This window comes from Gobius niger (assembly GCF_951799975.1).
Source record: "Gobius niger genome assembly, chromosome: 6".
In the NCBI taxonomy this organism is placed as follows: domain Eukaryota; kingdom Metazoa; phylum Chordata; class Actinopteri; order Gobiiformes; family Gobiidae; genus Gobius; species Gobius niger.
The window spans coordinates 24,393,794-24,421,383 of record NC_136857.1 but is presented as its reverse complement, the minus strand read 5'-3'; the positions used below and the strand labels follow the sequence as shown (position 1 = coordinate 24,421,383).

Genomic DNA, 27,590 nt, shown 5'->3' with positions numbered 1-27,590 from the left:
AAAGACATTTTTTTGAGGTATTTTTCACTTTGATAAAATTGGTTGTTTTTCAATCTACTTATTGGGTGAAAAGCTTCAGAACGTGGTCTCAACTAGCGACTAAATGTGATCATTGTAAGGACTGCATCATTAATTAAGCTCATTTCTCTGAAAAAGACAAGAAAAATCAACATTTATTTAAAATTTGGCAGAAACCCAACACATTTCTTTCGATTTATTTACAAAAATGTACATGTTTTAGTCTTTAAGTTGAACCAGTTGAATATATTTTACACCAGTGCATCTCTGAGCTGTCACTGTAGCACCCTGTAGCACATTGAACACAACTAGTATTTTGCAGAAAAATATACACTTCTTTTTGCAAAAAGATAAAAATAAATATTACAATATATATGGTATTTAAATTAGCTACAGTATCTGGACACCCGCCACCATGTTTACTTTGGGAATGTGAGAGAGAGGAGGAACTACATGTTGGGGCAGCCTTGTGTCCCCACAGCACCGTGCACCGACAGAGGTTTGGACAACGCCGCGGCCCGGTGGTTCACTGAGGCTGACCGGATACAGCCGTGGAACGAGGGCAGGCTTTCAGGGAGGTTAGGCACCGCAACGCCACCTGGAGGGGAGACGAGGAGAGGGTGAGACACATGGACCAAAATAACACAGCAAAGACAACATATTCAGGACAAAAGTTCTCAGAAACAGCCCCAAATTACAATTAATAACGCTGGAGGAGTATGGGGTGTGTAATATGTCCTTTAGTATCTTGTAAAAGCAGATATTTGTGAAAATGTATTGTGTGATGTGTATCTAATTATGAAGCCTTTTCACCAATTGTGAACAGCAGCTAGTTTGTATAACTGACAGTGTTACTCCCTGAAAGTTGTGAAACATTCTTAAAACCTCATCCCTGAGAAGTGGGACGTTAGGAAGGCGTGAAGAAAGTTGGGAATTTATTTTCAACTACTTAATTGTTCTAAAAAATAAAAATAAATGCGAAATAAATCAGGTCTTTAAAAATAGTCGTTTCTTCAATTTGTAGTCCAAATCTTTTAGAATTAACTTTGTAAAGCAAAAGGAATTCCCAAAGTAAAGCAATTATTATCTAATTTTATTGATACGCAGCCTATATTATCCCTTTTCTGTTAACTGACAGGATTGATTATCAAAGTGGTTATATAAAGTAGTATATCGATAAATCCTTGATGCAGATTTTGTATTCACAAGCCCTGGTCAGTGAGAATTGCGTATGCTGGTCTTCACCTGGAACACCCCCCAGGTACATGGTCTCTTTAGCCCCATGGGAGGGGCTCTGTTTGGGGCCGATGCTCTGCTCTGAGTCTGCGTCCACCTGGAGGGTCAGCACGTTGTTCTTCTTCGTCACTGAAACAACAAGTGCATTTGAGGTTGGATTTGTCAACAGGTTTAGTCAGTTTTATCAATGTTTTGAAACGTACCAGAGAGTGTGTGCCAGCGGCCGTTACACAGCGGCTCCTCGGGAGAGAAGGACGTGGAGACGTCTCCTTTACCGCTGTTCATAAACACCATCACCTGCACACAGATCCTGTGTTAAACAAGTGTGTAACACTGTGTCTCCGATGCTACTTTGACATGTCCTACCTCTCCCTGGTTCAGCACCACAGTCAGGTAATGTTTGGCCGATGTGCCCGCATGCAACAGGAGTCCAGAGTATGAGACCGGCCGGACCTCCAGCTCAACGTGGAAATCCTCTCCAAGAACCAAGGGCTCGTCTGTGAAGAGAGAGGACAATTTACTCAACATGGGTTTCAGGGAGAGCACAGAATTACTTTATTTCCTTCCCATCCAATCACCTTTAATTTACTTTTACTGTAAAGCTTCCTCTGCCCCAGCTCCACCTTATCAGCAGAACCATCTGCCACCTGTTTTCCCTAACAATGATCTCCCTTCATTCACTGGAATCTTTTACTACTCAAGTTTATTCTTTTAATAGTTACATTTGTGTTTGTTTCAAGGTGATGTTTTTAGGCAGGTTTTGTCAGTGGAATAGTTAGTGGGCCCCGACACCCAGTGCTATTTCAAATATTAATTAATAAGTGACTGAGTCTCCTGGGAGCTGTGTGACATCGTGTTTAAAATGTATATGTCCAAAAGTGCTTATGTAGAGCATGGAGTTTCACAGAGCTTCCATTCATTTCCTGTGGGAGCTAAATTAGTACCAAACAAGTGAGAATAAATAACCCCCTTCATTTTGGTATCGGTCCCCAAAAACCCATATCGATCAGGCCTTAATATCAGTACAAACAAAAGGTACCTAACGCCATGTGCCCTCCCTGTGTGGAGAAGTAGGCCCCGGGCTGAAGCGGCTGCTGGAAACAGGGCACAGTCCCCTGACTCTGAGTAGGACGTCCCGCTGGAGAATCATTCAGCTTCAGGTCTCTGACACAGCCCACAAATCCACGGGAGCTGGGAGCCTGTGGGAAACGCAGGGGGACAGGTTCTTCAGGGCATAAGTAAAAGCAGATGCCTGTGCTGTTCGTTTGGCCCTATCTTACGCTGAGAGTGGGCGGCAGTCCTCCGATGTACAGGGGTCCTGACAGTTTGGTCTTGTCTCCTCCAGGAATCCTCTTGGACTGAGCGCTGATCCCATCCACCACCAGAGTCATCTTCTCCCCCTCGCGCTTTACAAACACCTGAAAGACAACATTACAGACTCGTTTTAAAGGCATTCTTTCATTTCAATTGAACAGCGGAATAACTAATACATGAACATGAACTCTTTTTTGTCTCCAGTCATGAGGTAAACAAGTTCAAATACAATTTCGGTTTCACTGTTAACAACTGAAATGTGGATTTTCCATTCTGAATTACACAAACATCTCCGACTTACCGTATGCCATTGGTCGTCGTTGTACTTCTTGCGGCTGTGCAGAGTGATCTTCTTCTTGCCTCCGTCCAGCAGCAGCTGCAGGTGTCCGTCCAAAACGCTCAGCGACATCGCGGTTTTACTGCGGCGCCCCCCGGCTGCGTGGAGGACCAGGCCTTCAGACGAGTTAATCCTCAGGGCCAGAGAGATGTGGGGCCTATGGACACCAGATCTTTTAGTGCTCGAGGATACAATACTAATATCATTATGGATAGATACTGATCACTGCTGTTCAGATAACGCTGCCTTCAGGAAGTACCGAACTCCAACTCCTTTTCTGTCAATAAAGCCTTTTTTAAATCTCACAAGTTTCAACATTGTATGCCCTTTCTCTCGCAAGTATGGTCCCTTTGTAGGAGAATGTGTCCTCTACCTCATCAGTGAAGCCTACTGTGGGTGGATGTTCAAGTGATGATACAAATCACGGCAGTTCCTCCATTCTCTCCCCTGCGCTGTACTCACATCGAGTTGAGCGGCAGCGAGTCGTATTTCTGGTAGCTCTGAGTGGATCCGCTGAAGTGAACGGCCCCGGGCTCTGTGTCCGACAGCTCTGTGCGACAGGAGTCCCTGGTGTTGCGGCTCCTGGACCCCGACGGCTTCCTGTTTTTACCCTGAGAACGCACACGTACCATTTTGAATTGGACTGTGTTAGACTATCAGCGGGTATTAGCAGGGGGTGAAAGCGTTGTACCTTGGGCTTGTTGGGTTTGGGCGGCGCCGCGACGATCTGCTGAGGTTTCTTGGCGGCGGGACACTTCATGGGGACGTTGACGTTTTCTTTAGCTTTGAGCAGGTCCAGCACCATCTGGGGACTGGTGGCTCTGTCGGAGGAAAGAGTCATAAACCATTTCTTCATATACAGTAAGCTGCGTCACGAGTAGGGCTACGAACCGTTAAACAATACGAGTATGGTGTCGGGAAAAAGGTTTAGGCACTACTGGTATAGAAAAAATGAAGGCATCGGTATTGGTATATCTTTAGATCCAAGTTTTAATGCTGTTGGTCCAGGGACGGCATTAAAGGAAGTGACTTGGTTGTTTCAGCTCAAATACATGTTTTCCCTATTTTACCACAATCTTTTAAAATGTTTTTTGCCCATTTTTCGCTCAATATCCCAAATGTTTCCCTTATTTTTGCCACAATTTCTCATTTTTCTTAATTTTTGCTCAGCTTTTATTACTAATATTTTCCCTGATTTCTTCCCATTTTTTCCATAATTTTTTCCATATTTTTGCTATGATTTCTCCAAATTTTTCCTACTTTTCCCCATATGATTCCCCATTTTTCACAAATTTCTTGACATTGGAGATGAACCAGATATCATACACATTATTGTTCTGTTTCTGGTTCTAGACGATAAATATTTTATTATAGGTATAGGAAAAAGTATCATTCAGTTATCAGTATCGAAAACCAAGTATTGTTAAATTGTTGTTTTTTTTACGGTGCCCAGCCTTAGTAACAAGATGTACTAAATCGCCATAACACCCTGATAAAAAAATAAAATACCAGCGATACCGGATTGTAATGATCAGCTAAACACAGACAATACTTTTTTAGGTATATACAAATACCAGTGTTCTATGATAACATGGACTCAATCACAAGTGATTATAACCTTAACAGAGTGATTTTCTCTGGTTCAGCTTTACCCAAATCTAAAAAAGCTAAGACCTACAAAACTCCCCTAAACCAATCTTTTGACTTCCTTTTTATTGCTTTTTTGTTGCATTTTCGTCACATTTGTGCCATCTTTTCTGTGGCTTTTGTGTTGCATTTTCTTCTCACCTTTTTGTCACTTTTCCATCACTTTTCTGTTGCTCTTTTGTGGCGTTTTAGTCACATTTTTATCGCTTTTTTTGTCACGTTTTTGTCGCTCTTTTGTTGCTTTTTCATCCTATTTTTATTACTGTTTTGATGCTTTGTTCAAGAAGCTTTTAGATTTGGGTAAAACCTGGAGAAAACGTGCCTGGTTCAGGTGGGGGTTAAGAGGTTAAAATAAACATACTTGCATTGGACTAGTTCTTGTAAGAGGAAGTAGTCATGTAGCAGTGGTGACAGCAGGTATTAGCAGTGCTTTAACATTACCCATCATGACTTAACCACTTACCTCTTGACGAAGAGGTTGCTGATGCAGCCGGTCAGGTTGTTCAGGCCCTGGTCAGGGGTCCCTCCCAGGTACGTTGTTCCCAGAGATGCAGCACCTGATGGAGCTCGGCTAATGAAGACGCCCTCCTTCGACTTCTCCAACACATCATCCATGTACAGGCGCATTCTACACACACACATAACTCACTTTAGACTCTCACTTTACGGCTCTATGTGAAAGAACATACTCAGTCTCCCCTTTGTTCAAGCTGACAGGAGATCAAACATGTGTCTTTACCCGTTGACGTTGTTGTAGAGGGCGATGTAATGCGCGTTGTCATCGTTGTACGTCTTCTGAGTCTTCACTTGACTGTTTCCGGCTTTGACCACCACATGCCCCTCATCTAAGAACACCTGACACACTCCCTCCTGTTTCCAGACACAAGCAGATGAGCAACACTCACAAATTATTATCCCTCTCTCCTTTCCCATATAGGCTTTAGTTCTTACTGAATCTCTGTGGTAGAACATGAGGCCGTCCTTCTGGTCGGTCCTGAAGCTGAAGCTGGTGTAGAAGTTGTTCCTGAGACTCGGGACGTTGGTTAAGTCCAGGTCCAGGTAACTCTGGCCGGAGAAGTGAGCCTCACGTGCCACCTGCAGGATGACAACACAACTGCACTTAGAAAAAAGTTTTGCAGTGCATAAAACAATTTACACAGTGACAAATAACCAAAGTGTATAATAGTCTAGATAAACAAAAACAGTTGTACCACATTCATAGCATAAAAAAAGAAAGCAGAATAACTTGCAAGCAGAGGGTTAAACAACATTAATGTGGGATCATTTGTTACCAGGAGGTCGCTGTCGCAGCCAAAGCTGACTCCGCTGCTGACCATCCTCTTCAGGTCGATGTGGGAGTTCAGAGCCTTCACATTTCTGAAGCAGCCCTTCAGAGAGCCCTGCTTCGGATACAGGGACTTCAACCTGAGACAAAGCACAAAGAGCACATAGTGTTTCAGCCATAGATATAGGATAGAAGAGATAACTAGTGTTCCATTCAGCCCCATTCATAGTAATGATCCTGAGTGGTCTGTGAAATTAACAGCCTGTTCCTTAAAAGCCTTTTGCTTTAAGGGCAAAAAGGCGAGAAGCCGGACTGGCTACGATCCTCCACAGAGCTCCAGAGCCTGTCAATCATAGACTTTGGCTTCCACTTTTTATGTACAAAAAACAGTTTGGTTAAAAATATGACACCTACCCCAACATTATCACATGGGTCAATGCCATTTTTAGAAAAAATAAATCTCTTTGGAGCCAGGCTTTTATGTAGTGCTAGGGAGGTGTAAAGCCATTACAATGCTGTTGACAAAGTGTCTTTTAGAGTCGCCCCTGGCCACCAACTGGTGGTATTACAGCAATATCAGCTTCTGCCATGAGGACCAAAGAGATGTGCTTTCCTTGCCCATTGGTTTCAGCACAACTGCACTTTACACTGAAAAACTATTCACCCACTGTTATACAGATGTTTTCAATCATATATTTACTGTTAAAATTCAGGTTCACTCATTTTATTTTATTTTCAAGGGCTTTTCAAAGGTAGTTTGTGTGAACTTAATGAGAATTCTTTTTTTTTTTACCTTATAGAAATAGTTTTACCAAAAATGTAAGACCAGTAACTCTAAAATAAAATAAAATAAAATAAAATAAAAATCCTTATATAATAAAGCATACTTTGTGGGGAAAATACACAACTTTCAGGAGTAGCTAGCTTGCTGTGGGTTTTTAGTGATAAACAATCAAATACTGGGTTGCTTTAGCTTATTTTTAGGACCCTAGAATCTGGCACCCCAAAACAAAGAGCTCAGAGGATATTCTGTCAGTAACCGTAACCGAAATAAAAGAATATAAATAGTATTTCCCTCCAGCATCCACATGCCCTCACTTTAAGAGCCTACATAACAACTGAATGGTTCTGTCATGGTTGTGTGCTTCTTACGGCGCGGGCATCTTGTCCTCGGGCACTCCTCCCAGGTAGTAGGAGGTGGTGAAGGGCGGGATGTTTTCCTGCTTGAAATCCTCGTTGTACAGGGGGTTGCGGCTGTTCCTCACCACCACGCGGTTCTGATTCGAGCGCAGGATGATGATCTCCAACTGAAGCAATAACACGGGATCATTTTACTTTTACAGTGGGGCAGTCTGATATTTAAATCATATACACTTGTTTGCGTGTCGGTAACATACCGCTTTGGCATCTCCGTCGCTGATCTTGAGGAAGGGGGAGGCGGGTTCTTTAGGCGTGAGCTCGCTGAATGTGCCGTTGAAATCGTAGAAGACTTTGAGGAGGCCGTGTTGTATGGCCAAGCACAGGAACTGGTTCTGAAAATAGACATGAAAGGATTCACATTCAAACAAACAAAACAACTCAAAGTCTTTTGCGATATATTCCTGGCAGCTCAGTATTCCTCCTGCATCCACATATTTACTACACGCTCCCTGTACATGTGCAAACTATTCTGTTAAAGAGGGATTTTACTGTACCACGGGGACAAAGGTTTGGCCCAGGATCTTTACTCTTCGGTCTAAGTACCTGGTTGAGGAGCAGGAGGAGGATGCCGTGGTGCGAGACCATTTTGACCTCCTGTTCGAAGCGTTGCATTCGAGACGCTTCACCAGAGAAGGTGACCTGAGCGAAACCTGTCCCGTCGAAGTACGCCGCGTCGTTCACCCAGGCCTGAGTCAGCAGCGGCTTCAGCCTGCACACAGAACAAATTTCCGGTACAGCTTCGAAACATCACTGAGTTGAGTGTTTTTAAATCACAGTTGAAGACACATCTTTTCAGAAAAGCTTTCGATACATAGCCACCGACTCGACTGCTGTTTTTATGTGTTTTTGTATTTATTGTTGTCTACTGTGATTTTTGTTTTTATCCTGGAAAGTGCTCTGGGCACCTTCTGGTTGTTGTTGGGCGCTATACAAATAAAATTTGATTGATTGATTGATTGATTGATTGATTTGAAAGGACTTTGGAGAAGGTACTAGACGTTCAGGCATAAAGCATGTTTTCTTTTAAGACAAAACCCCCCAAACTAACTAATACACTTTTAGGTTTTCTACACCGACCTGCCGCAGGGCTTGTCCTGGGTGGTGTTGAGGGTGAAAGCCTTCTCAAAGTTGTACAGGCTCAGCACCTCCTCGTTCAGAGTGTCCAGTTCGATGCAGCCCTTGAAGTTGGGCAGAGCCAGTTGCGCAGGAGGCTAGAGGAGGCACACAATAAAACAAGGATACTTTTGCAATAAGTTTAGAATAGAATAGAAATTTGACAGATTATATAAGCATAACGTCAATTTAAGGCAAGACACTGCAGGTGAATAGGGAAAGACTAAATAACTATAGAGTCAATGTGAAACCTGTATGAAATAAGTAAGGATTAAACAACGAGGACTAACACCACTCCGCTGCGCGTCGTGGTGTTCTTGACTCCGCGTCGTGCATTATAACCGTCTAATGCACGGCTCCTCGTTGTTTAATCCGCTTATACCAGGGTCCCACAAACGTAACATTTATAATTAATATTTGTTTCATTTACTAAAGTCACTAAATATGCCAGACCACCGGGACTATTTTCTGTGGGTTATTAGCCGGTCACTGAAGGCTCGTCTCAGAGCGAGTCATTCTCCGAAGCTATTACGAGGATCTCAGTCAGGCGCAACGAAACAACATAAGCACAGAATCACAACACAACAGGACTAACCCGGCACTTTTCCGTGGAAGTAGGAGTTGTTTCACTTTTACGCTGTTTAAGCTGAAGCTAAAGCTAGCTAGCTCAACGAGCTCAACTGTTTATGGAAACAGCTGCGGTGGAGTCGCTCACACCTGGGCCCCACGAACTGAAACTTTTATGTTTGACTTTACTAATCCAGACAAATATGCTTAAAGAGGGGGTATTATGCTTTTTTCAGCCACATAGCACCAGTCTATAGCACACTACAATGATGACCAAACCTTCTGTTGGTCTGTAAATGCAGTAAATTAGAATAACTGCCTTGTATAAAATTGCTCTTTCAAAATGGCGTTAGCAAATGACTTGAAATAGGCCTCTGTCTCTTTAAGAACCTCTGACCCTTTCCGACACGCCCCCTCCACACGCTGTCTGTGGCATCACAACAACACTGCGCTCTTGTCTCAACAGTATTGAAACTACGATCGGTGCATTTTAATTTTTATTGTTGGAAAGGAGCTACTGTTTATCACTTTGTGAACAATGGCCACACAGGATATTATTTGGAGACGAAATAACTGCTGTTTGGAGGCTCTCTCTTTGCATCTGCCATGCCCTATGGATCTCTAACTATACCCCCATGGACTGCACCAGGATCTGCAGGAGCCCATACGATTCAAAAGACGGACATTATCTGTGCAGGTGGACAATGGTTTTTCGAGGTTACCCCGTTAGCTTGTTATAATCGACTACAGCTCATTGTTGATGAAAAGTCTGCAATAAACCACAAATGTGTAAAGCCAGGCTCATTGTGTGATCATCGTAAAGGCTGCTTCGAGTAGTTGCTGCTTTATTGACGTTATTTGTGCATAATATGCTGCCTGTTTTCAATGAATGTTGTGAAGGTGAAGGTTGTTAGCTTGTCGCGGCTAATAGTGCCTTAGCTCCGGGAGAAACCACTCGGCTACGACTCACTGTAGATGAAATGTGAACAATAAACCTCGAAATCAACAAGCCAGGCTCCGTGTGTGATCGTCATAAAGGCTGCTTCAAGCAGTTGCCTGTTTTAGTGACGTTTTCAATGCATAATATGCTGCTTGTATTCAGTGAATTTTCCCGTTAGCTTATCGCGGCTAGCTTGTTAGCTCCGGGAGAAAACCACTCGGCTACGACTCACTGTAGATGAAATGTGAGCAATAAACTACACAATCAACAAGCCAGGCTCCTTGTGTGATCATCATAAAGGCTGCTTCAAGCAGTTGCCTGTTTAGTGACATTTTCAATGCATAATATGCTGCTTGTATTCAGTGAATTTTCCCGTTAGCTTGTCGCGGCTAGCTTGTTAGCTCCGGGAGAAAACCACTCGGCTATGACCCATTGTAGATGAAATGTGAGCAATAAACTTCCAAATCAACAAGCCTGGCTCCGTGTGTGATCATTGTTAAACGGTTCTTTATGTGTGTGGTGGTTTTATTGACTTTATGTGTGCATATTTCTCGTTTTCACGTGATGACTCGAGGTTTAGCTTAGCATTAGCTTTCTCCGGAGGCTCTGTGCATCATCAAGGCCCAGCGCAGAACCAGACACTGAAATAAGTGTTCTTGTCACCGGTTTTAATCCTGGGTGTTTAGGTAACAGAAACACTGATGTGTGTCTTTGTAAAAGTTTCAGAACTGCTGTAACTCCGGTTCACAACACATGAAGCTAATCCTCCATGATGACTCTGTTTACATCTTAGGGCTAGACACTGCGGGGAGGGGGTTCTGCTGAGGAGCAGTGGTTGGTTACTCGGCTGGTGACGAAAGGTCGGAGGCGTATCCTGGAGGTCGAGGGCGTTTCCTGAAGCAATCAGGCGTTTTATCCCTAAAATGGCCGCCATTAGAGTTTCTACAGATTACTCGAAAATACGTGAATGTGCTAAGGCAACACTTCAGGCATGTTTTTAATGAGGGAATGACTTAATAACATGATGTAAAGCTTGAAAAAGTCAATTTTGCATAATACCCCCCCTTTAAATGTTGGGATCATTTTATGTACGCCTGAAAATCATGAATAGTGCCTTAACTGTTTTCAATAGAAATGGAAAGCTCATATTTTATTAAAAGTAGCTAACCTAGCTGCTCACTCTCCTCTACTTCCCATTTATCAAACATTTTGTTTTGGCCAAAAACGTTGAAATTAAACAAAATCCATCTCATACGTTCCTGTCAGTCACTAATTATGTGTTTATCTGATTCAGCTGTGTCCATTGACAGTATATTTAGAATGGACAGCGTGTTAGCCTAGAACCCATGACTCCGTATAGGAAATGGGCGGCGGCTCCTACGGTCTGACGTCCTATGGACGTTCCATTGAAACGTTTTTGACCCTCTCTAAGTCATTATTGAACAATGGCTTGTCATTCTCGCTCCACGTGTTTGTTTCAAAACGCGCTACAACGTCCGAATTTTTTTGTTTCGCTATTTTCGCCCTAAATCAAGATTTTAACCAAAAGTAACTGGCCAATCAGGTGCCTTCTTTCATCGAAGTCGGCCGCGGCCAGGTTTGGGGACACACGCGTTGCCATAGTAACCCCACCCCTCCCCTCTGTGTTGTTAATAACTCCACGCTGCTGATGGCGGAGACGGGAGCAGGGTGAAGAGGCCGCAGGCAAAAGCAACTTTTAAGAAGATCCTGGACACTTAACATGCTCACGTTTGCAAAGTTAGGGATGTTATGTTTCGTGACAGTTATAAAGTTTGCAATTACGTCACGTCAGTCGCATTTGACCGCTGAAAAAGTACTTTTTGCTCGTAGCTAGTTTTGCTAAATGGGATTTTCAGCCTTTCCCTGGATCTAACCCCACGACCAAAACGTGACTCTACGTTCTTCCTGCTTGTCAGAAACGTCGACTTAGGTGAGTAAAATAACAATTTGAGGTATTACTTTAGTGTGATAGATTCCGTAAACATCTGACATATTAAAACGTAACCATAGTGTTAATTACTTCGAAAAGCTAAGCTTGTGAAATGAACGTGTTTTGTCACTGCAGGAACAGGCCAAAAGTGTCCTTTGCTATTTGTTCTAACACTCAGTACAGAGGGTTCTGTTTAACATTAGAGTTGCTAACCATCATTTAACAGTGTGTAGGCAAGTACATTGTTTAACACTGATGCAACACATGGTAAACTTAGTACAATGTCCTCACCACCATTGCAATGTTTATTTATGGATTTATACAAAAATATACATGGATTACATTAAAACACTTGACTTTACTCCCACAGGAGAAAGTGTCTGGGAGCAGGAGACCTGGAGACAGATGTTCCAAAGAGGATACAACAGGATGTGAGTTTACCACATGAACCTTTGTGCATAGATTACATTAGGAAGTGAAACTCTTAACCCCCACTTTAACTGAGGGCATTTTCTCCAGTTTTGTTCCTTTTCCGACACGTTTTTGTTGCGTTTTAATCCCGGTTTTGTCGTTTTCTTGTCACAATTTTGTTTCGTTTTCATCCTCATTTTCGTCACTATTTTGATGCTTTTTTTAAGTTTTTAGATTTGGGTAATGCCAAACTGGAGAAAATGTGGTTTGTTGAAGCGGGGGTTAAGAGAAACTACATTTACATGTTACTAATATACTGCATTTCTTGGGTTAAGGATTTATTTATTTTTTAATCTCCGGAGGGGGTTTGTCCTCTGCCTTGTATTTCTCACTTCATATTGAGAATAATGATTAATTCACTTTACACATGTGCCTGGGCTGTCGTAGGTTCTCAGTGTTTGGGGCCTTATTTAGTTTTACGTTTAAAAGCACATCATGGCGTCCACCTGCATATCACTTAAAACTAAGTGTTTTGTTTTTAAATCCATCTACAGGTCATGATAATCATACAGCTCTGATCTCCTGTGGACTCCTCTCCTGCAGAAAGCCCTGGTTCCCTGGATCTCCTCTGACTGCAGAGACCGACTTCCTCTCCTGTAGGAAGCCAGGGTTCTTCTCTACTCTCCAGCAGACAGCCTGATCCTGAGCAGCTGACGCACCATCTCCTTCATCCTCCTGCTTGGCCTGATATCACAACACTCAGTCTCTATAATAAAGTTTTACAAACCATGTTGTGACATTTCTTTCTGCTGTTAGTGATTATGTGTACTGAAGGTTAGTTAATTTGATTAGATACTAAAGGGGTAGTCTAACCTAAACTTTGCCAAACAGTTTAATAATAGCACATGGTTTAATCAGTCTTTTTTTCCTGCTGAAGCTTGTTTCTTGGATGGGTATGTTCATCTCTTCCATAGGGCATCCAGAGAGGAGCTGTGGACAGAGACAACAGTAAAGTAAATATGCCAAAGATTACACATGTAATTGTCCTAAGACTAATATTCATGGGAGCAGGTAGGTACAGGTTATGAAGGCCTGAGGTAGATGTTAAGAAAACAAAACTACATGCTAGTATTGATAAACCCATAGACTGCAACCTAAAAGAGTTTATGTACAAAACTCACTTTATTGTGTAATGTGTAGAAGTACATGTTTGTATTTATTGACCTGAGCATTAGGCTAATAATTTGAATATGTACTAAAGTCCGTGTTCATTGTTGATTTGGCTAAACCTTTGCAAATACTGAAAGACGTTTTGACAATGATAATGATACATATGTTAAAATTAAAATAGTAATGTGTGATTACCAGTGTTAAACAATTACAGAACATCCACAGAAATAACTTTGGGCGATAGCGTTAGCCACGTTATGCTAACTATTTACTGCTTTTATCAGTATACAAACTTATTTCAAAAAGTCATGGACAATGAAAACATAACCCAACAATGTTCAAGCGGGAAAACTGTAGCTCTCACCTGCAGCAAAGCTCCGTTTGCCCGAAATGAGCAGCTCCTTCCCCGCGGTCTCTCTCTCCGTCTGACACTGAGGGATCAAACCGGTGCGGGCGGGGGAGGCGATGCCTCCGCTCAACAACCTCGTCACTGATTGGCTCTTTGGTGTCCTTGGAAACGTGACTCGGAAATTCCAAATATGGAAGCTGGCTCCAACTAAATACAACAGCGCGGCCGCCATAACGGCTATACGACTAGCCTCGATTGGCTTCATTTTACCCGCGCGGGCGGCCATTGCTCCCTCTGTCCAGCAATCCACAGTCAATGGCTGTGTCATGCGTTGCTATGGCGATGCCCACAGCGGAGTGATATCCCAGTGATTTAACTACCGGACTACGTGTGCGGTTATATGAAAATAATGCACGCTTGTTAGCACCCACCAGCCAATCAGAATCGAGTATTCACCCAGACCATGGTATAAACTGTCAAATTTAATATTCTCCCCTGTTGCTTTGCCGTTCAAATACTACCCAAATCAGGTATTCCACTGAAAAAAAAGCAAGTGTATATTTCTCCTGTCTTTAGCCACGACTGCCTCCTAGAAAGGAAAAAACAGTAATCTCGCCATAAACCTCGGAAGGAAGTGATACTGAGAATGTTGAGTCTCCTCTGAGCACGTACTGTGTCTCAACACCAGCAAATGACTCTTTCCAGGGCCAACCCTAGCCATTTTGGCGTCCTAGGCCAGATTAAACTTTTACCCCCCTCACATTAGTTTCCACTTACGTCTATCTCTGTGTGTTTCTATAGCGCACATGGACAAAGTCTTAGTCTTTTACCCCTGACTGTTTCATTGTGGCAGCCCTATATGAACACAAATATTACACTAAAAATGTATATAGATTCACAGTGATAGCAGGCAACTACACTGCAAAAAGTAAATATCAAGCATTGTCTTAAATGACTTGAATTGAGGAAATGTATCTTGTTTTGAGCAGTTTTCGCTAATTTAGACACTTTTCCTGATCGGACCCAGTTTACTTTGCTTGTTTGAGGACATTTCAGACTGGTTCTAGGGTAAATCTCGCTTGAAATAATAAAGTAAAATTTCCAATGAGATAAGACCAATTTTCTTACCCCATTGGCAAAGAAAATGACCTGAAATAAGCACGAAATGTATCGAAACGAGTCAGAAAAATCTCAGAACAAGTGAAATAATCTAGGACAATAATCTAGGACAAATGCCCAAGAACTTCTTAACTAGTCAAAACAACTAAAATGTGGATTATTGTGCTCAAATTGAGATGTTTATACTGATCTAGTTAATTACTTTTTGCAGTGTACATGTTTTAACAAGGATGAGTAACTTTGATGACTTGATTGTAGCGCAGCAGCAGTGTTTTTCTTGCACACGTACCTTGAAGGAGCTGGGGTAGCCTCCCACATAGAACACGGTGTCGTCCGTGAGCAGACTGAGCAGCCCCTGGTCTCCTCTTGCTTCTGTGTAGGCCTTGGTCACCCTCTGGTCTCCCTCTGTGGACTCAGAGGACATGGACATCTGCCCGTACTGCAGGATCCTAACCACAAAGAGAGAAAAAACATGTACATACTTTTTCCAACCTTACAGGAGGGTTTGGTCCATACCTCTCCAGCACCACTCTGTTGAAGTTCCCATCAGACTTGACGTCCTCAGCCATCTGAACCTCTGCTGTGTCGCCGCCGGTGTTGAAGTACCAGCGCAGCCGCCGCCCCTCCAGAGCCATGCCCAGGAACTCCTTAGACGACTGCCAAAGACAAACACAGGGTAAACATGGAGGACATGGTTGCTGAGAAGTCTATTTCATGGTGAAAAGTCCGTATGACTCACGTCTTTGTTCCCGAGGTAGAAGACGAACTGCTTGATGACTTCGTCCTGGCGCCTCTTGCGGGTGGTGCTCTCGGGCAAAGTGATGTAGAACTTGAGGTTGGTGTAGGCTGCCAGGTCGGCCAGGTTCGACGGGTTTCGGACCTGCACTCCTGATTTGCCATTGAACTTCACTGGCACGCCCACCTGTACAAGGACAATAAAAAAGTTCACAGAATAAAAAAGAGAAGAAACCAGTTAATCAGAGGGAACGAGCAGGAACATATTGAAATATTTAAAATGAAAGTGGAGGACAAAATTCAGGCCTGAATCTTGTAATCTTATGGCAGAATTAGTTATTCTGTTAAAAAATAGGGCACAATTGCAACATTAGGTGAAGCAATATCTGCAGCCACAATATAGCATAAAATCTCTGACTAAGATATATAATAAAAGACAATATTATATTAAGATATTTCACTAACACAGCAGGGTGTCCTAATCCGAAAATATTTAATGGTTTCCCCGATCTAGTATTTTCTAAATGAGCAATGGCAGTACACTCATATTGTGCAGTCCTAGTCAAAATCCACATGTTTACAATGAATATAATGCCTTTGTTTTATTTGGAGCCTTATTTAGACTCTTCAATCTGCTTCAAATTGCACTATTCTGTTCGCACTGATCAGTAGCTATCAATGCATCCACAGCTGCCCTGGGATGTGTGGCTGCAAATCAACATCACTCATACATCCATACACTTTTCCCATATTCATGTGGGAAAGTGTATCCCAAGGAAGCAATGGCAGGTATCACTGTAGTCTCTAGAAAGCGCAGGAGACCACATGATGAATATAGCGAGCCCTCTATCTGCTCCTGTACCTTGCTGGCGGCGTTGCGAGCCTGCTGGATGAGCTCCCTGATGCGGTTGATGTTCTCGGAGATGTTGGGCATTTGGGCCGAGTGGTTCTGCAGTTTGTCCAGCTTCTTGAGGAGCAGGGGAACGGTGTCTCCCAACATGTTCACTGGAAAACATAAAGGCAAAAAAAATCAACATTCGATGCGAGTCAGGGAAACTTCAACAATAAAAAAAAGGCGTGTTAAATAAGCACCGGTCTTGTTGGCCTCCATCAGAGCGTTGTTGATGTCGGTGTTGGTGGCGTTGACGTCTCCGTACGTGCCCTGCCACTTGTCCAGCTGCTCTTTGATCGGTCGCAGGGCGTTGTTGACGTCCGTAGCCGTGGCGTTCGCCTTTTGAGCCATGTCTTTAGCCTCCTGGATCTCTTTGCTCACATCTGCTTGACACATGACAAAACAAAAACAAATCAAACAAAACATTTTATTTTTATTTTGTGAAAGCATTGATGAACCTTTTCTGTATAGAATTGAAGTTGGATGAAAAATTAGAACATATCTGGAGCTGCTAATACCTGGAGCTCCAAAACATGCCATAGGGTACCTCAGAATTGATGTTTTACATTTTGGAAATTGAAATGATGCCAATATTATAAAGGCATTAAGGAGTGAGAGACTGGGCTTGTCACTTGTCACATTTTAAAACAGGGAAAATAAACTTTCATTTTCAACGGCATGCTAGCAAATCGATGGTGCCGCGATGAACACACTTTGCACACAGAACGGGTGCTTTGATGGATCATGTGAAGGGCAGTTTAATGTTCCATTCATGACGCAACAAAATCCAGGAAATACCGATTAGAATGTCATGGTTAAAAGCTCAGAAAACATGGCAGATTAGTGAAACATTTTACATGACATTCCATAAAAAAACGCACCTGTGGTGAAGTTGAGGTTGTTGAGAATCCTCTCCAGCTCCATGGTCACGTTTTTCTGTTTGTCTTTAGCATCATCCAGCCTCTCTTTAGCTTCCTCCAACTGTGGGTTCAACTCTGAGCCAAGCAAGAACAAAGCAGAAAACAAAAAGAGCAAGTAGGTCAGACGGTTTACGACTGAAGTTGCAATGGAAGTAAAAGGCTTGAAGTTTACCGTTGTTGAGTTCGTCGTCGAGCTTCTCCACCTCGTCCTTCAGCTCCATGCTGTGGTTCCTCAGTGAGTTGGCGATCTCACCCAGGTCCTGGTTCTTCACATTCTGACAAAGACAAAGGGTATTTGTTTTAACTCGCTTATTTTACAACTCAACATTTTGCGCTGCTATAATGAGCCATACCTCCAGGGCATTAGTGGCAGCCTTGTCGGCCATGTTGGCTGCCTCCTCCGCCTCTTTGATGCTTTTGATGATTTTATTATAGGCTTGAGTCACATCCACAAAACCATCCTTCTTCGTGTTTTCCACCAAACTGCGCAGATAACAGAAAGTGCCATTTTAAATTCCCGTGATAATGATTACTGTGAACAGTCTCGGCCACGGTTTCGTACTTGGAAATGTTCATGGCCAACTGGTTGAGCATCTCGGCGTGTTTCTCCGCCTGCTCCACCAGAGGGATTTTGGATTCGGTCCAGGCAAAACTGTCCACCTTCTTTGCCAGAGGAATCCTGGCTCCATCCAACTGCGCGGCCAAACGCTCGTACTCCTGGGGAACAATAATGCCACGTGTTATGTTTGCGAACACACCGGCCGGCTCTGTCGTAAAACATGTGCGGACCTCTTTGGAGTCCTGGAGCATGGAGAGCAGGTCGTTGACTGACGCGATGTCGTCTTCAGCCATCTGCAGCTGGTCATTCACCTCCTTCTCATTGGACACCAGGTCTTTTAGTCTCCTCTGAGAGACAAGGAACACAAGAACATGCATTTCATTATGTAGTCAGTGTTTATGCTGAAATAAGGGAAAGAGTATGAATGGTAGTAAGTATAAAGACATACATGTTATGTCTCTGTCTCAAAAATCTAAATTAATTTCAAACTTCGTAATGTTCATTGTGTCAACTCGTTACAGTATCACAGTATCACCCAAAAAGTGATAGAAAATTAATATTATCATTTGGCTTGCAGTTTGTTTAGGGCGGGTCCTGAAAGTAAAACATTGCACAGACATCAAAACTCATATGCGGCTATACTTGTTTTTTGATACCGATAACTGAACAATACTTTTTCCAATACCTACACTAAATTATTTGTCATATAGAACCATAAAACAGATGAATAATGTTAATTTATTATTTTTCATTCCATTTAATTTATTTTGCCTTTGTATCTTTAGTGTGAGGTGAAACAACCAAGGAACCAAGTTTTTCTTATTTTTTCCCCCATTTTTTAAACAAATGTTTTCAAGTTTTTCCCCAAATTTTTCCCCAATTTTCCCAGTTTTTTCCCCCATTTTTCTGTGTTTTGTCCCCAATTCTCCCGAAATGTTAAGTTTTTCCCTCATTTTTTCTCCCATTTTTCTTTCCATTTTTTTTTTAAAATTTGCCCCAAATGTTCCCATTTTCCCTCCAAATGCTCTTCTTTTTTCTTGGCTAGGCTTGTTTCTTCTTTTCTACTTGTTCTCGGCAGTACGTAGGAGGCCTGACATCGTGGTGGTCTATTTCTGCAAAGCCATTGTCTATTGCTGTCACATGTAAGTAAAGCATGTATGCCATGGCTCACCTGGTGGTCGTCGATGGCCTTCTCGTTGTTGGTGTTGATCTCCTCCGCTCGGGCCGTGTTGTTGACGGCTTCGTTCAGAGCGTCCCTCAGGTCCATCATCATTGAGCTGAACTTGTTGAGCTGCTCCCTGATCTTGTTTGTGGCGTTCTCGTTGTCCAGCTGTCTGCCTGCCAGCTCCTCGTACACACGCTCCAACACTGCCATGAGAGGAGACGATAATCCTGAGGTTACATTAAGTCATAATCCTGTTTGTGATAAGTATATCAGTATAAGTTGTAGTAATAATAGTGTAGTAATAAGTGTTCATAGAAGAGGATCAGAGGCACCCTGATGTAAAGAAAATGGAGTGAATGAACCCCCCTCCCTTTCAAGTGTGAAGCGCTTTGGGTGTGACTAGTGTCATATGAAAAGCGCTACAAATGAGATTCCCTTCCCTTTATTCGGCTGTTGGGACATGTCAATACGTTTTCAGGGCAAACCTACATAGAAGCTCTTAAGGAGGGATAGAGTCAGCTTAAAATGTATTGTCATATTTTTGGGATCTTGTTTGATTTGTAAAACTTCCAAATTTCGTCTTATTATTTGCTGAAGCTAAACAAATCAGGTTAAGACATAGATATTAAAAAATCTACAAAAAAACAAGCAAACAAAAAAACCCATCAAAATATTGTTGATTCCAAGACTGGAGGGGTTGGGGTTTGCAGGAGCGTTAAGAAAACAGGCAGTAAAGTTGTGTCTATTGCTCCCGTCTTTAGCCACAGCTATGGCTATTCTCCCAGAAAAGAATGACCATATTTAATTACAGCATCCTCTTGCCTTTTGTGGTACACATGGATACCAAATAATGCAATATTTGTGAATGAATAAGCGTGGGAAACTGGCCAGTGTGCCGTGCTGTTGTAGTTACTTCCTTTTTTCATTTTTTTTTTTTTTTAAACTAAGATGTTAAGGGACAAAAATAACTGCAAATCTCAACCATAAGTAACTGCTGACATTCACTACAGCTTGAAGTAAGTTATCAAGTATTCCATAAATTCTAAATAACATCCCGGACTTGCAGACTCACACTTCTCGGCCTGGGTCTTCTCACGCTCGGCCATCTTCTTCTGCCCGCTGCAGCTCCTGAACCTCATCTCTCGCAGCATGGCCTGCACCTGGTTCATCATCTTCTCCCTCTCGTCGTCGTCCTGCTCCTCCTCTGTGGAGTTCAGCGAGCGGTTGGCCATCATAAAGATGTCTGAGAAGATGAAATGAAAGAAAAAAAAAAGTTTGCAAACATTGGGTAAGGCAATGACCTGGTAGTTGGCTGTTTAGTAGGTGAAAAATAAAGTTGTTGTTTTGAAACAAAGGAAGCCTAAATAAGACAGTACTTTAAAATCAATTTGTTTTTAAATTATAGAACCATGCTATTTTGAAGTTTGATCCCAAGAAATGCAGAATCTGAGCATTGCATATTAGGTACAAAACACTGTCACAAAGAACCAAAAATAAAAAATAAATTAAAAAAACCTACCGTTAATATCCATGGTCATGTTATTGATAAAAGACAGCAGGTCCTCTGCCCTCTGGTGGGTGGAGTTTGAACTGTCTTCCAGGTTTCCAGCTCGCGCACTGGTCGCTGACGCCTGCCAACACAACAGTCTACAAGTTAGAAATGCACCTTTTGTTGTTGTACATTTTCACAGAATGAGTCGGTGAACGCACCTTATCCTGGAGCTCATCGATGTCAGAATTGATGTTGGCCACCTCAGCCTCCAACATGTTGGCCCTGTCTCTGCTCTCGTCCAGAGTGCCGTTGTAGTTACCAATGGACCGCTGAAAACAAAAAAGAAAACGTCTGTAATTCAAGCCTTGACTCTTTCAAAGCTAGAACTGTCGAACAAATGACAAATGATGCCCTTACGGAGATGTCCTCCATGGTCTTGTTGAGGTTGCCGAGTTGGGACCAGGCGATGGAGCTGGCGTTCAGGTTTCGGAGCTGACCGGACACCGAGGTGAAGTTTTCGCTCATTTTCTCCAAGTCTTCCAGCAGCACAACCACGCAGCTGTCACAGGCTGGGAACATGGAAACAAAATCATTTTATTATTTTACAATCTAGAAAAGTTGAACCTTGTTTGTTCTGAATGTGAGACAGTGGGGATGCATGTACAGGTAGGCTAATGCAGGGTAAATGGGCCTTACGGTGGCAGTGCATGGAGTGTTGTTCCTCCATGGGGACGCTGTACTTGCTGGAGCATGTATCACACTGTTTGCCTGTCATCCCGTCAGGACAGCGACACTCTCCACTCCGGGGGTCACACCGGCCGCCTCTGCAGTTACACTCTGCTCCAGAACACAACAACACACGGTTCAGGAGGCTTCCAAGTCTTTGATCAGAATATTTTTGTTACAACTATTGGTTATTGTGATTGTTTACTTTTTATTTTTTTATCTTCATGAGCTTATGCTAAATATGTGCAGTCTATGTGTATGTTGCAGTGTTGTCTTGGTACTGCTGAAAATACAATTCAACTAAATCCGGTACAAAGCATCCATGAAAAAATGGATAGGATGTAGACCAGTGAAAAAGAACCCTAACAGATGAAACTGTATTGAAGCGTTTCTGTTGGACTCACTCTTGCACCCGTTGGGGCTGTAGTCCCAGTGTCCCGGGGCGCACTGTTTGCAGTTGGGGCCGTTAACTCCGGGCTGACAGGAGCAGGCCCCGGTCCCTGGGTCGCACGGCTGGAGCAGGGCAGCAGACGCCTCACAGTCACAGGGTCGGCAGCCGGAGCAGGTGTCGAATCCAAACGCACCGTCCTGGAGGAGACGGACACGAGAGGTGGATGAAGAGCTTGGAGAGACATTTTGATCTAACCACTAGACCTTTGCGACATTTGTGACAACTGGACTCCACGACTGTTGCTCACTTACCTGACAGCGGTCACAGACGGGGCCAGTGACTCCAGGTTTGCAGCGGCACTGTCCGGTTTGAGGGTCACATGACTCAGTGCCACAAGGAGAGCAGTTGCATTCTAGGAAATACAATAGCCATATGTAAACTATACATTCACGTTATGTTGCAGCTGTAGAGTTGGCTTAAACACTACTAATTCAGGTATATTTCCCACAATTGCTGCAAAGAATAACGATTTAAGATATTTTCAGATCAGTTTAGTCACTTTCTATATTGTATGGTTTAATGTATTGTCTCACATGCAGTTTGTTTTTATGCAAATCTCATCATGCCCAGCGTTTGGCTTTTTGCATGCATACTCACTGGTGCAGTTCTTGGCGTGGATGGCGTCGCCGTGGTAACCACGGTCACAGACCTCACAGTGCGGCCCGGCGGTGTGGTGCATGCAGCCCAGGCACTCCCCGGTCAGAGGGTGGCAGTCCGTGAACAGCATGTTAGAGTCGGTGTTACCGTTACAATGGCACGGCTCGCACCTGCTGCCGATCACCATGGGGTTACCGTAGAAACCGGGGGCACACCTGGTGAAGAGTGAGAGACAGAATGAACATGTTCAAGTACATGGGTGATACAACTTTCCTTACATTCCTGTGATACATTTAAAACTCACAGCAGGAGCAGAATCAAGGTAGTTAGGCTACTTGTTTTGATATTAATGAGTCAACAATCAATAAGTAGAAGATAAAGCAAATATCTGTCAATTTTTGCCACCTTAGCACAGACACATACAGTTAGACTTACAGTTACACTTGGTTTAGTCTACTATGTATTTATCCGAGCTACAGTAACATTCAAAGTAATTTGTCATTCTGTTTAAGGGACATCCTTCGGAAAACCCTTCATGTAGAGCTGAATGCGGTTGAAAAAATATCAAATACACATATTGCAATTTAATGGATAATGTCCATCTCCAGGAAAAACATTACGCAGGTCGGTTACATGGCAAACAAGCAAGGTAGGTTTTATACTACGGAGAGAGAAAAGGTATAAGACATTCAAAAGCTCTCTTACTATTAGGCAACAAATAGTAACCATTAGAAAATTGTAAATTGTAAATAAATCCCCCGCCCCCCCCTCAAGGTGAGGGGGGAGTTGGACGGACGAACGGGTTGGGGGTGTGGGGGGATGTGGGTCTCGGAATGTCAATGTAATGACGACGCATGATCACACAGGATTATATCCCTTTCATTTAGTTCTGTTTTACTTGTCCATCCAATCACGTAATCCTTCCTCCCCATGTGTATCCCATCTTTCTCTTCTGTTGTGTCCTGTGTCCGTATCACTTGTGTATTTGTATCTTATATATTCATCACTTAATAAAAAAAAAAAGGAAAAAAAAAAAAAAAAGAAAATTGTAAATTAAGATTTGGGCAGATTTCAGTTACCTTTCACAGTTAGGTCCTGCGTATCCGGGCATACACAGGCACTGCATCCTGTCAGTCTTCTGCACACAGCCCTCGGCAAAACTACACAAGGAACAGAGATGAGAAAAGAAACATTATCCAGGTGCTAGGGAAAATCATTGTTTTTACTGTTATCACTTTTTACACCGCAGACAAGAAAATGCCTTTGTAGAATAACTTCAAATAATGTGTCCCGAAATGTTCCCCAGGACGCAAAACACCAGAAAAGGGCGCACAACCGGCTCCAACTGCTGCAGTGGCCAGGAAAGAGATTCAAATGCAAGTAATAACAACGCGGTTATATGCGCGGAGAGTTTGGAGAAGCAGTCCCTTAACTATGAATCTCAGAGGAACTTCATGAATTCTCTTTATGACATCGAGGCTGGCGCGTTGAGTGTGGAAGAGAAAGAGTGATTAAATATGCAAGATTAACAAAACATGCACAAAAGAAACCAAAAAACACTGCTATTATTATTTGATCCTATTGTGAAAATGATTGCGCATATAATAATAGGCTCTTCAATGCTTATAAAGTGTTTGTGGCACTGACTTGTTTGATGGCACGCTCAGGGGGCAGGGGCAGCTGGCGCAGGACACTGAGTGACCGTCCAGTGTGTTGTTGCCCATGAACCGGCCCTGGCACTTCTCACAGTGGTCCCCGGCCGTGTTGTGACGGCAGTTCTGACAAAAAGCATTACGTTAGATTATTCTGTGTCACAAAATAAAAGGCGAATACGTTCGGTAGAGACAGGAGTATTTCTCACCACACAGACGCCAGATCCATCCAGACACTGGTCAGAGTGTCCGTTACAGTTACAGGGAACACATTTACCCAAAAACAGACCAATGGTGTCTCTGTAGTAACCGGGAGCGCATTCCTTAAGAGAGGAAAGACAAAGAGGGAGAGTTCATTAAGTTCATTTTTTAAAAGCAGGGCAGGACAGAGAAGTTCCAGCATCATTTTTGCTCAAGCCCAATGGGATTTTAGAATATTTACTACCTAATATACTCATGCTGTATTGTGAATTTTGGTTATTTCACTGTACGGCTACAAATGTCTAATAAAATAAATAAATAATATCTAATGAAATCCATACTGTATGGCAGCACAACCCTGTGTCTTGTGTTCACTAACCTGGCAGGAGTCTCCCTGGTAGTTGGCGGGGCACATGCAGATCTCCACGTTGTTGGCGTGTCGTCCCGCGGGCAGGTTCAGGGCGCCCTCTAGCACGGCCCCTCGGAGGGACACGGAGTGGGCCGACTGTGAGTGCAGGGCCCGGATCTGAAGAGACTCCAGAGCGACCAAAACCATCATCAGCTCCTCGCGGGACACGGCGTTACCGGTCTGAGCGTGGCGGAAACTGCCCTGGAACACGAGGGAGGAAAAATGCGATTAAAAAAAATGATATGAGTACAGCACAAAGGCGATGATACTTCAAATACTACACATTATCTAGGCCACGTTTCACACAGTACTTGTACAAACATGTGTACTACAGCTGATACACACAAAATTAATGAAAAAATACAGCTAAACTTCGGGACTTACCTCGACAATGTGCACTATTCCATGGTGTGGGTCCTCAGCAGAGGGGTACTCTCTCTCCATGAACACCAGCGTCATTTTGTTTCCCTGTAAAAGCACGAGTACGTATTGTAAGGGCATGATAATCGCATTCGAGTAGCGATGTGACAATATATCAATTTTGTGATATATCGTGATATTTCGAGGCATGATGCAATACTTTCTATGCTGATATTGATACTTTTCATGGTATCATGCTTATTAATGAGGCATTTATACACAGGTTTCTTGTGTATAAATGTAAATGAAACAATGTATATCATAAGAAAATATGAGGCATGTAGCTGTTTATGAAGTCATGTTAAAAGAAAAGATAAAAACTATTATCGCAGTATTGGCATAGATTACTGAGTGCCTTGTATCACATACATGGAATCGTGAGGTTCCCAAAGGTTCCTGCCCCTACATTTGACTGCACTATGAAACATCATACTGCGTGATAATTAACGGAGCTCTGGAGGTAGCTGTTGTGTACCTTGAGGATCACATCAGGTCTGGACGACTCTGCGGGGAGCAGGGCGTCTCCTCTCATGGTCTGGGTGTGCAGCCTGTACCTGAGGGAGCCTCCGTAAGACGACACCTGGAAACATCCATTGCAAACATAGGTGTAGTTAGTTACTAAACCAATAAGCCGACAGAAATATACAAGAAAATCACTTAAGCGCAGAGTGTCACTTAGGAGTGTGCAAGGTTATATTGTTCTGTGCTCTCGCTAAGTTCATAGACACTGAACTGCTTCATAAATTTCCATTCTCTGTGCTTTAAAACAAACGAGGAACCTAATAAAATGTGTGGGGAGTCAGAAAAAATGTGATTCACTGACATATTTTGTGATGATCCAATCGTGACCGCTAATTGTTGAATAAAGTTGCTAATATTAGGTCATATCCTGCATAATCGAGTCTTAAAAACAGAGTTTAGGGATACTTCTGCACTTACATTTAGTTTTCTATCATTTGAAATAATGTGTGTGTAATCACAAGACCGTAAAGGGTTCAAGGCTGGGTTGCTCCCTCTGCAGGCAGGAATAGGAATGACATGGCAAGAGAATAGTGAAAACAGGCTTTCAACTTCTGTTAAAGGCAATAGCACTGTGATGAACACACACAAGCGCAAAAAAAAGCTTTGTGTTCCAACTTTTGTCCACTCAAAACGGTTTGACTGAAAGCTGAAAAAGTAGTTTGAAACTAGTAACGGTGCATTGATTGAGAGTGAAGAACATAAAGTCTACACAAAGACCATCTTAACAAAATACGTCTTACCCCTTTAAGGAAAAGGATGGGCATTATTGCATATAATCCAGACAGGAGTGGATCAAACAGTCTAGCGATGCAATGAGTGCAAGATCCAACATGATAAACTTCTTTTACGAGGACTTCCCTTATAGATTGTGGGCTAATCTTTGGGATAGGAATCGTCTGGGGAGGCGATGCCGGTTGCAACCCACATAAAAGCTTTTAGTCCCGGGCCCTAGACCCAACACTGATGCAGATCCATGGGCTTCAAAGGCGCTTAGCGTGAGCGTGTTGCAACTGGTCTAGCTCTCATAGATGACTGGGATATAAACAAGAGGAGAGACGTGTTTGCGGGTAGCGAGGGCGGGCGAAGTCTATAATACCATGGATGATATGGAAACGCAGCGGGTGAACGAAGTTTTCAACCCTTTCAACTTATTCCTGAGTGACTGTGTTGAAGTCTGATAATGAAAATGTTCATATTTTTCTATTCCTCTAGAAAAGAAATGCACATTGCCTGGCCAAAAAAAACAAAAACTATTTTGAGTTGTTCAGGAACCAGGAGAATCTTTTGGGAGGTGAGGGAGATGGCTTTGCACAATGGTCACTCTCTCCCATCATCAATTCAAGATCTTGGTGAAAATTGTATGCAACACACACACAAGTCCTGTAACATTGCAGAACCATAACCCAAAACACTCTCAATTTGAAACCTTTTACTGAAAAACATTCAAATGTGTTTTTTCTTTGAAAGTTATAAGAAATATTACTCAGTTTTTTCTTTATATCCAAGGTCATTCCAAGTAGCCCCAGCTAAGTGCTCAAGCAGGGGTGCGGGGACCCCTGGTTGGGAAGCCTATAGAATTCAAAATCATGCATTTGATTATTTTATTTATTTATTTACTTTTATGGATTGGAGGCTACCAGTGAACTGAGCAGCAAAATGTACTGGTTTTAAAGATATTAGTGGACAAATGCTGGAGCAAAAATTGTACAACAAAACAGATTTTTTATGAATTTCCCGCATCTGGAAAATGGTTCAGAGAGATGTCTCCAGTCGACCTTCACTGAATAAACCCAGATTCGTGTGATTAGATGAAATGCAGATAAGACGAAGCTCTGTGTTGTTTTAGGAGCTGCAGCCTGTTCACACATGAGGGATATAACGCTGGAGATGCGCGGTGGAAAAATACTCTTTCAACAACAAATCACCTTTCCAGAATGTTTACAGGAAAGACAGTTTTTTTTTCACTCGGCACATTTACGAACTGACCCACTGCAGCGACTCAAAGTACTGACCTTGTCTCCCAGGTAGGTCTTGGGCGCGTTCCAGTGCAGGTCCTGGTAAATATCTGGCACATCGGTGAGATCGGCCTCCACCAGGTCCTGCCCCGGGTACACGCTCACCGGGAGCTCCTGTCTGTCCGCACCCAGCAGCACCCAGCCGCCCATGCTCATGATCTTTGGAAGGTGACAACA

The 27,590-nt window shown here is 42.9% G+C and overlaps 1 protein-coding gene across 1 annotated transcript in view; it reads right to left on the bottom strand.

Annotated features, from left to right (window-relative positions):
- Positions 1-192: 192 nt before the first annotated feature.
- Positions 193-27,590, bottom strand: part of lama5 (laminin, alpha 5) — a 100,004-nt gene continuing 72,606 nt past the window's right edge. Inside the window, exons 33-75 of the mRNA XM_079559001.1 lie at positions 27,411-27,572; positions 25,352-25,456; positions 24,841-24,924; positions 24,427-24,657; positions 24,056-24,169; positions 23,842-23,972; positions 23,274-23,354; positions 22,195-22,409; positions 21,849-21,949; positions 21,551-21,734; positions 21,117-21,257; positions 20,838-20,989; positions 20,639-20,749; positions 20,448-20,559; positions 20,001-20,171; positions 18,935-19,131; positions 17,994-18,110; positions 17,767-17,921; positions 17,558-17,687; positions 17,377-17,479; positions 17,166-17,279; positions 16,485-16,667; positions 16,255-16,397; positions 15,397-15,579; positions 15,174-15,313; positions 14,947-15,106; positions 8,115-8,248; positions 7,581-7,746; positions 7,235-7,369; positions 6,990-7,144; positions 5,845-5,977; positions 5,504-5,647; positions 5,292-5,422; positions 5,016-5,180; positions 3,597-3,726; positions 3,368-3,516; positions 2,870-3,062; positions 2,535-2,672; positions 2,294-2,453; positions 1,621-1,751; positions 1,458-1,551; positions 1,264-1,383; positions 193-616 (exon numbers count right to left, since the gene is read on the bottom strand). Coding sequence (XP_079415127.1) covers positions 468-616; positions 1,264-1,383; positions 1,458-1,551; positions 1,621-1,751; positions 2,294-2,453; positions 2,535-2,672; positions 2,870-3,062; positions 3,368-3,516; positions 3,597-3,726; positions 5,016-5,180; positions 5,292-5,422; positions 5,504-5,647; positions 5,845-5,977; positions 6,990-7,144; positions 7,235-7,369; positions 7,581-7,746; positions 8,115-8,248; positions 14,947-15,106; positions 15,174-15,313; positions 15,397-15,579; positions 16,255-16,397; positions 16,485-16,667; positions 17,166-17,279; positions 17,377-17,479; positions 17,558-17,687; positions 17,767-17,921; positions 17,994-18,110; positions 18,935-19,131; positions 20,001-20,171; positions 20,448-20,559; positions 20,639-20,749; positions 20,838-20,989; positions 21,117-21,257; positions 21,551-21,734; positions 21,849-21,949; positions 22,195-22,409; positions 23,274-23,354; positions 23,842-23,972; positions 24,056-24,169; positions 24,427-24,657; positions 24,841-24,924; positions 25,352-25,456; positions 27,411-27,572 — 6,147 coding nt within the window. The 3' untranslated portion in view covers positions 193-467. The remainder of the gene's footprint in view (positions 617-1,263; positions 1,384-1,457; positions 1,552-1,620; positions 1,752-2,293; positions 2,454-2,534; positions 2,673-2,869; positions 3,063-3,367; positions 3,517-3,596; positions 3,727-5,015; positions 5,181-5,291; positions 5,423-5,503; positions 5,648-5,844; positions 5,978-6,989; positions 7,145-7,234; positions 7,370-7,580; positions 7,747-8,114; positions 8,249-14,946; positions 15,107-15,173; positions 15,314-15,396; positions 15,580-16,254; positions 16,398-16,484; positions 16,668-17,165; positions 17,280-17,376; positions 17,480-17,557; positions 17,688-17,766; positions 17,922-17,993; positions 18,111-18,934; positions 19,132-20,000; positions 20,172-20,447; positions 20,560-20,638; positions 20,750-20,837; positions 20,990-21,116; positions 21,258-21,550; positions 21,735-21,848; positions 21,950-22,194; positions 22,410-23,273; positions 23,355-23,841; positions 23,973-24,055; positions 24,170-24,426; positions 24,658-24,840; positions 24,925-25,351; positions 25,457-27,410; positions 27,573-27,590) is intronic.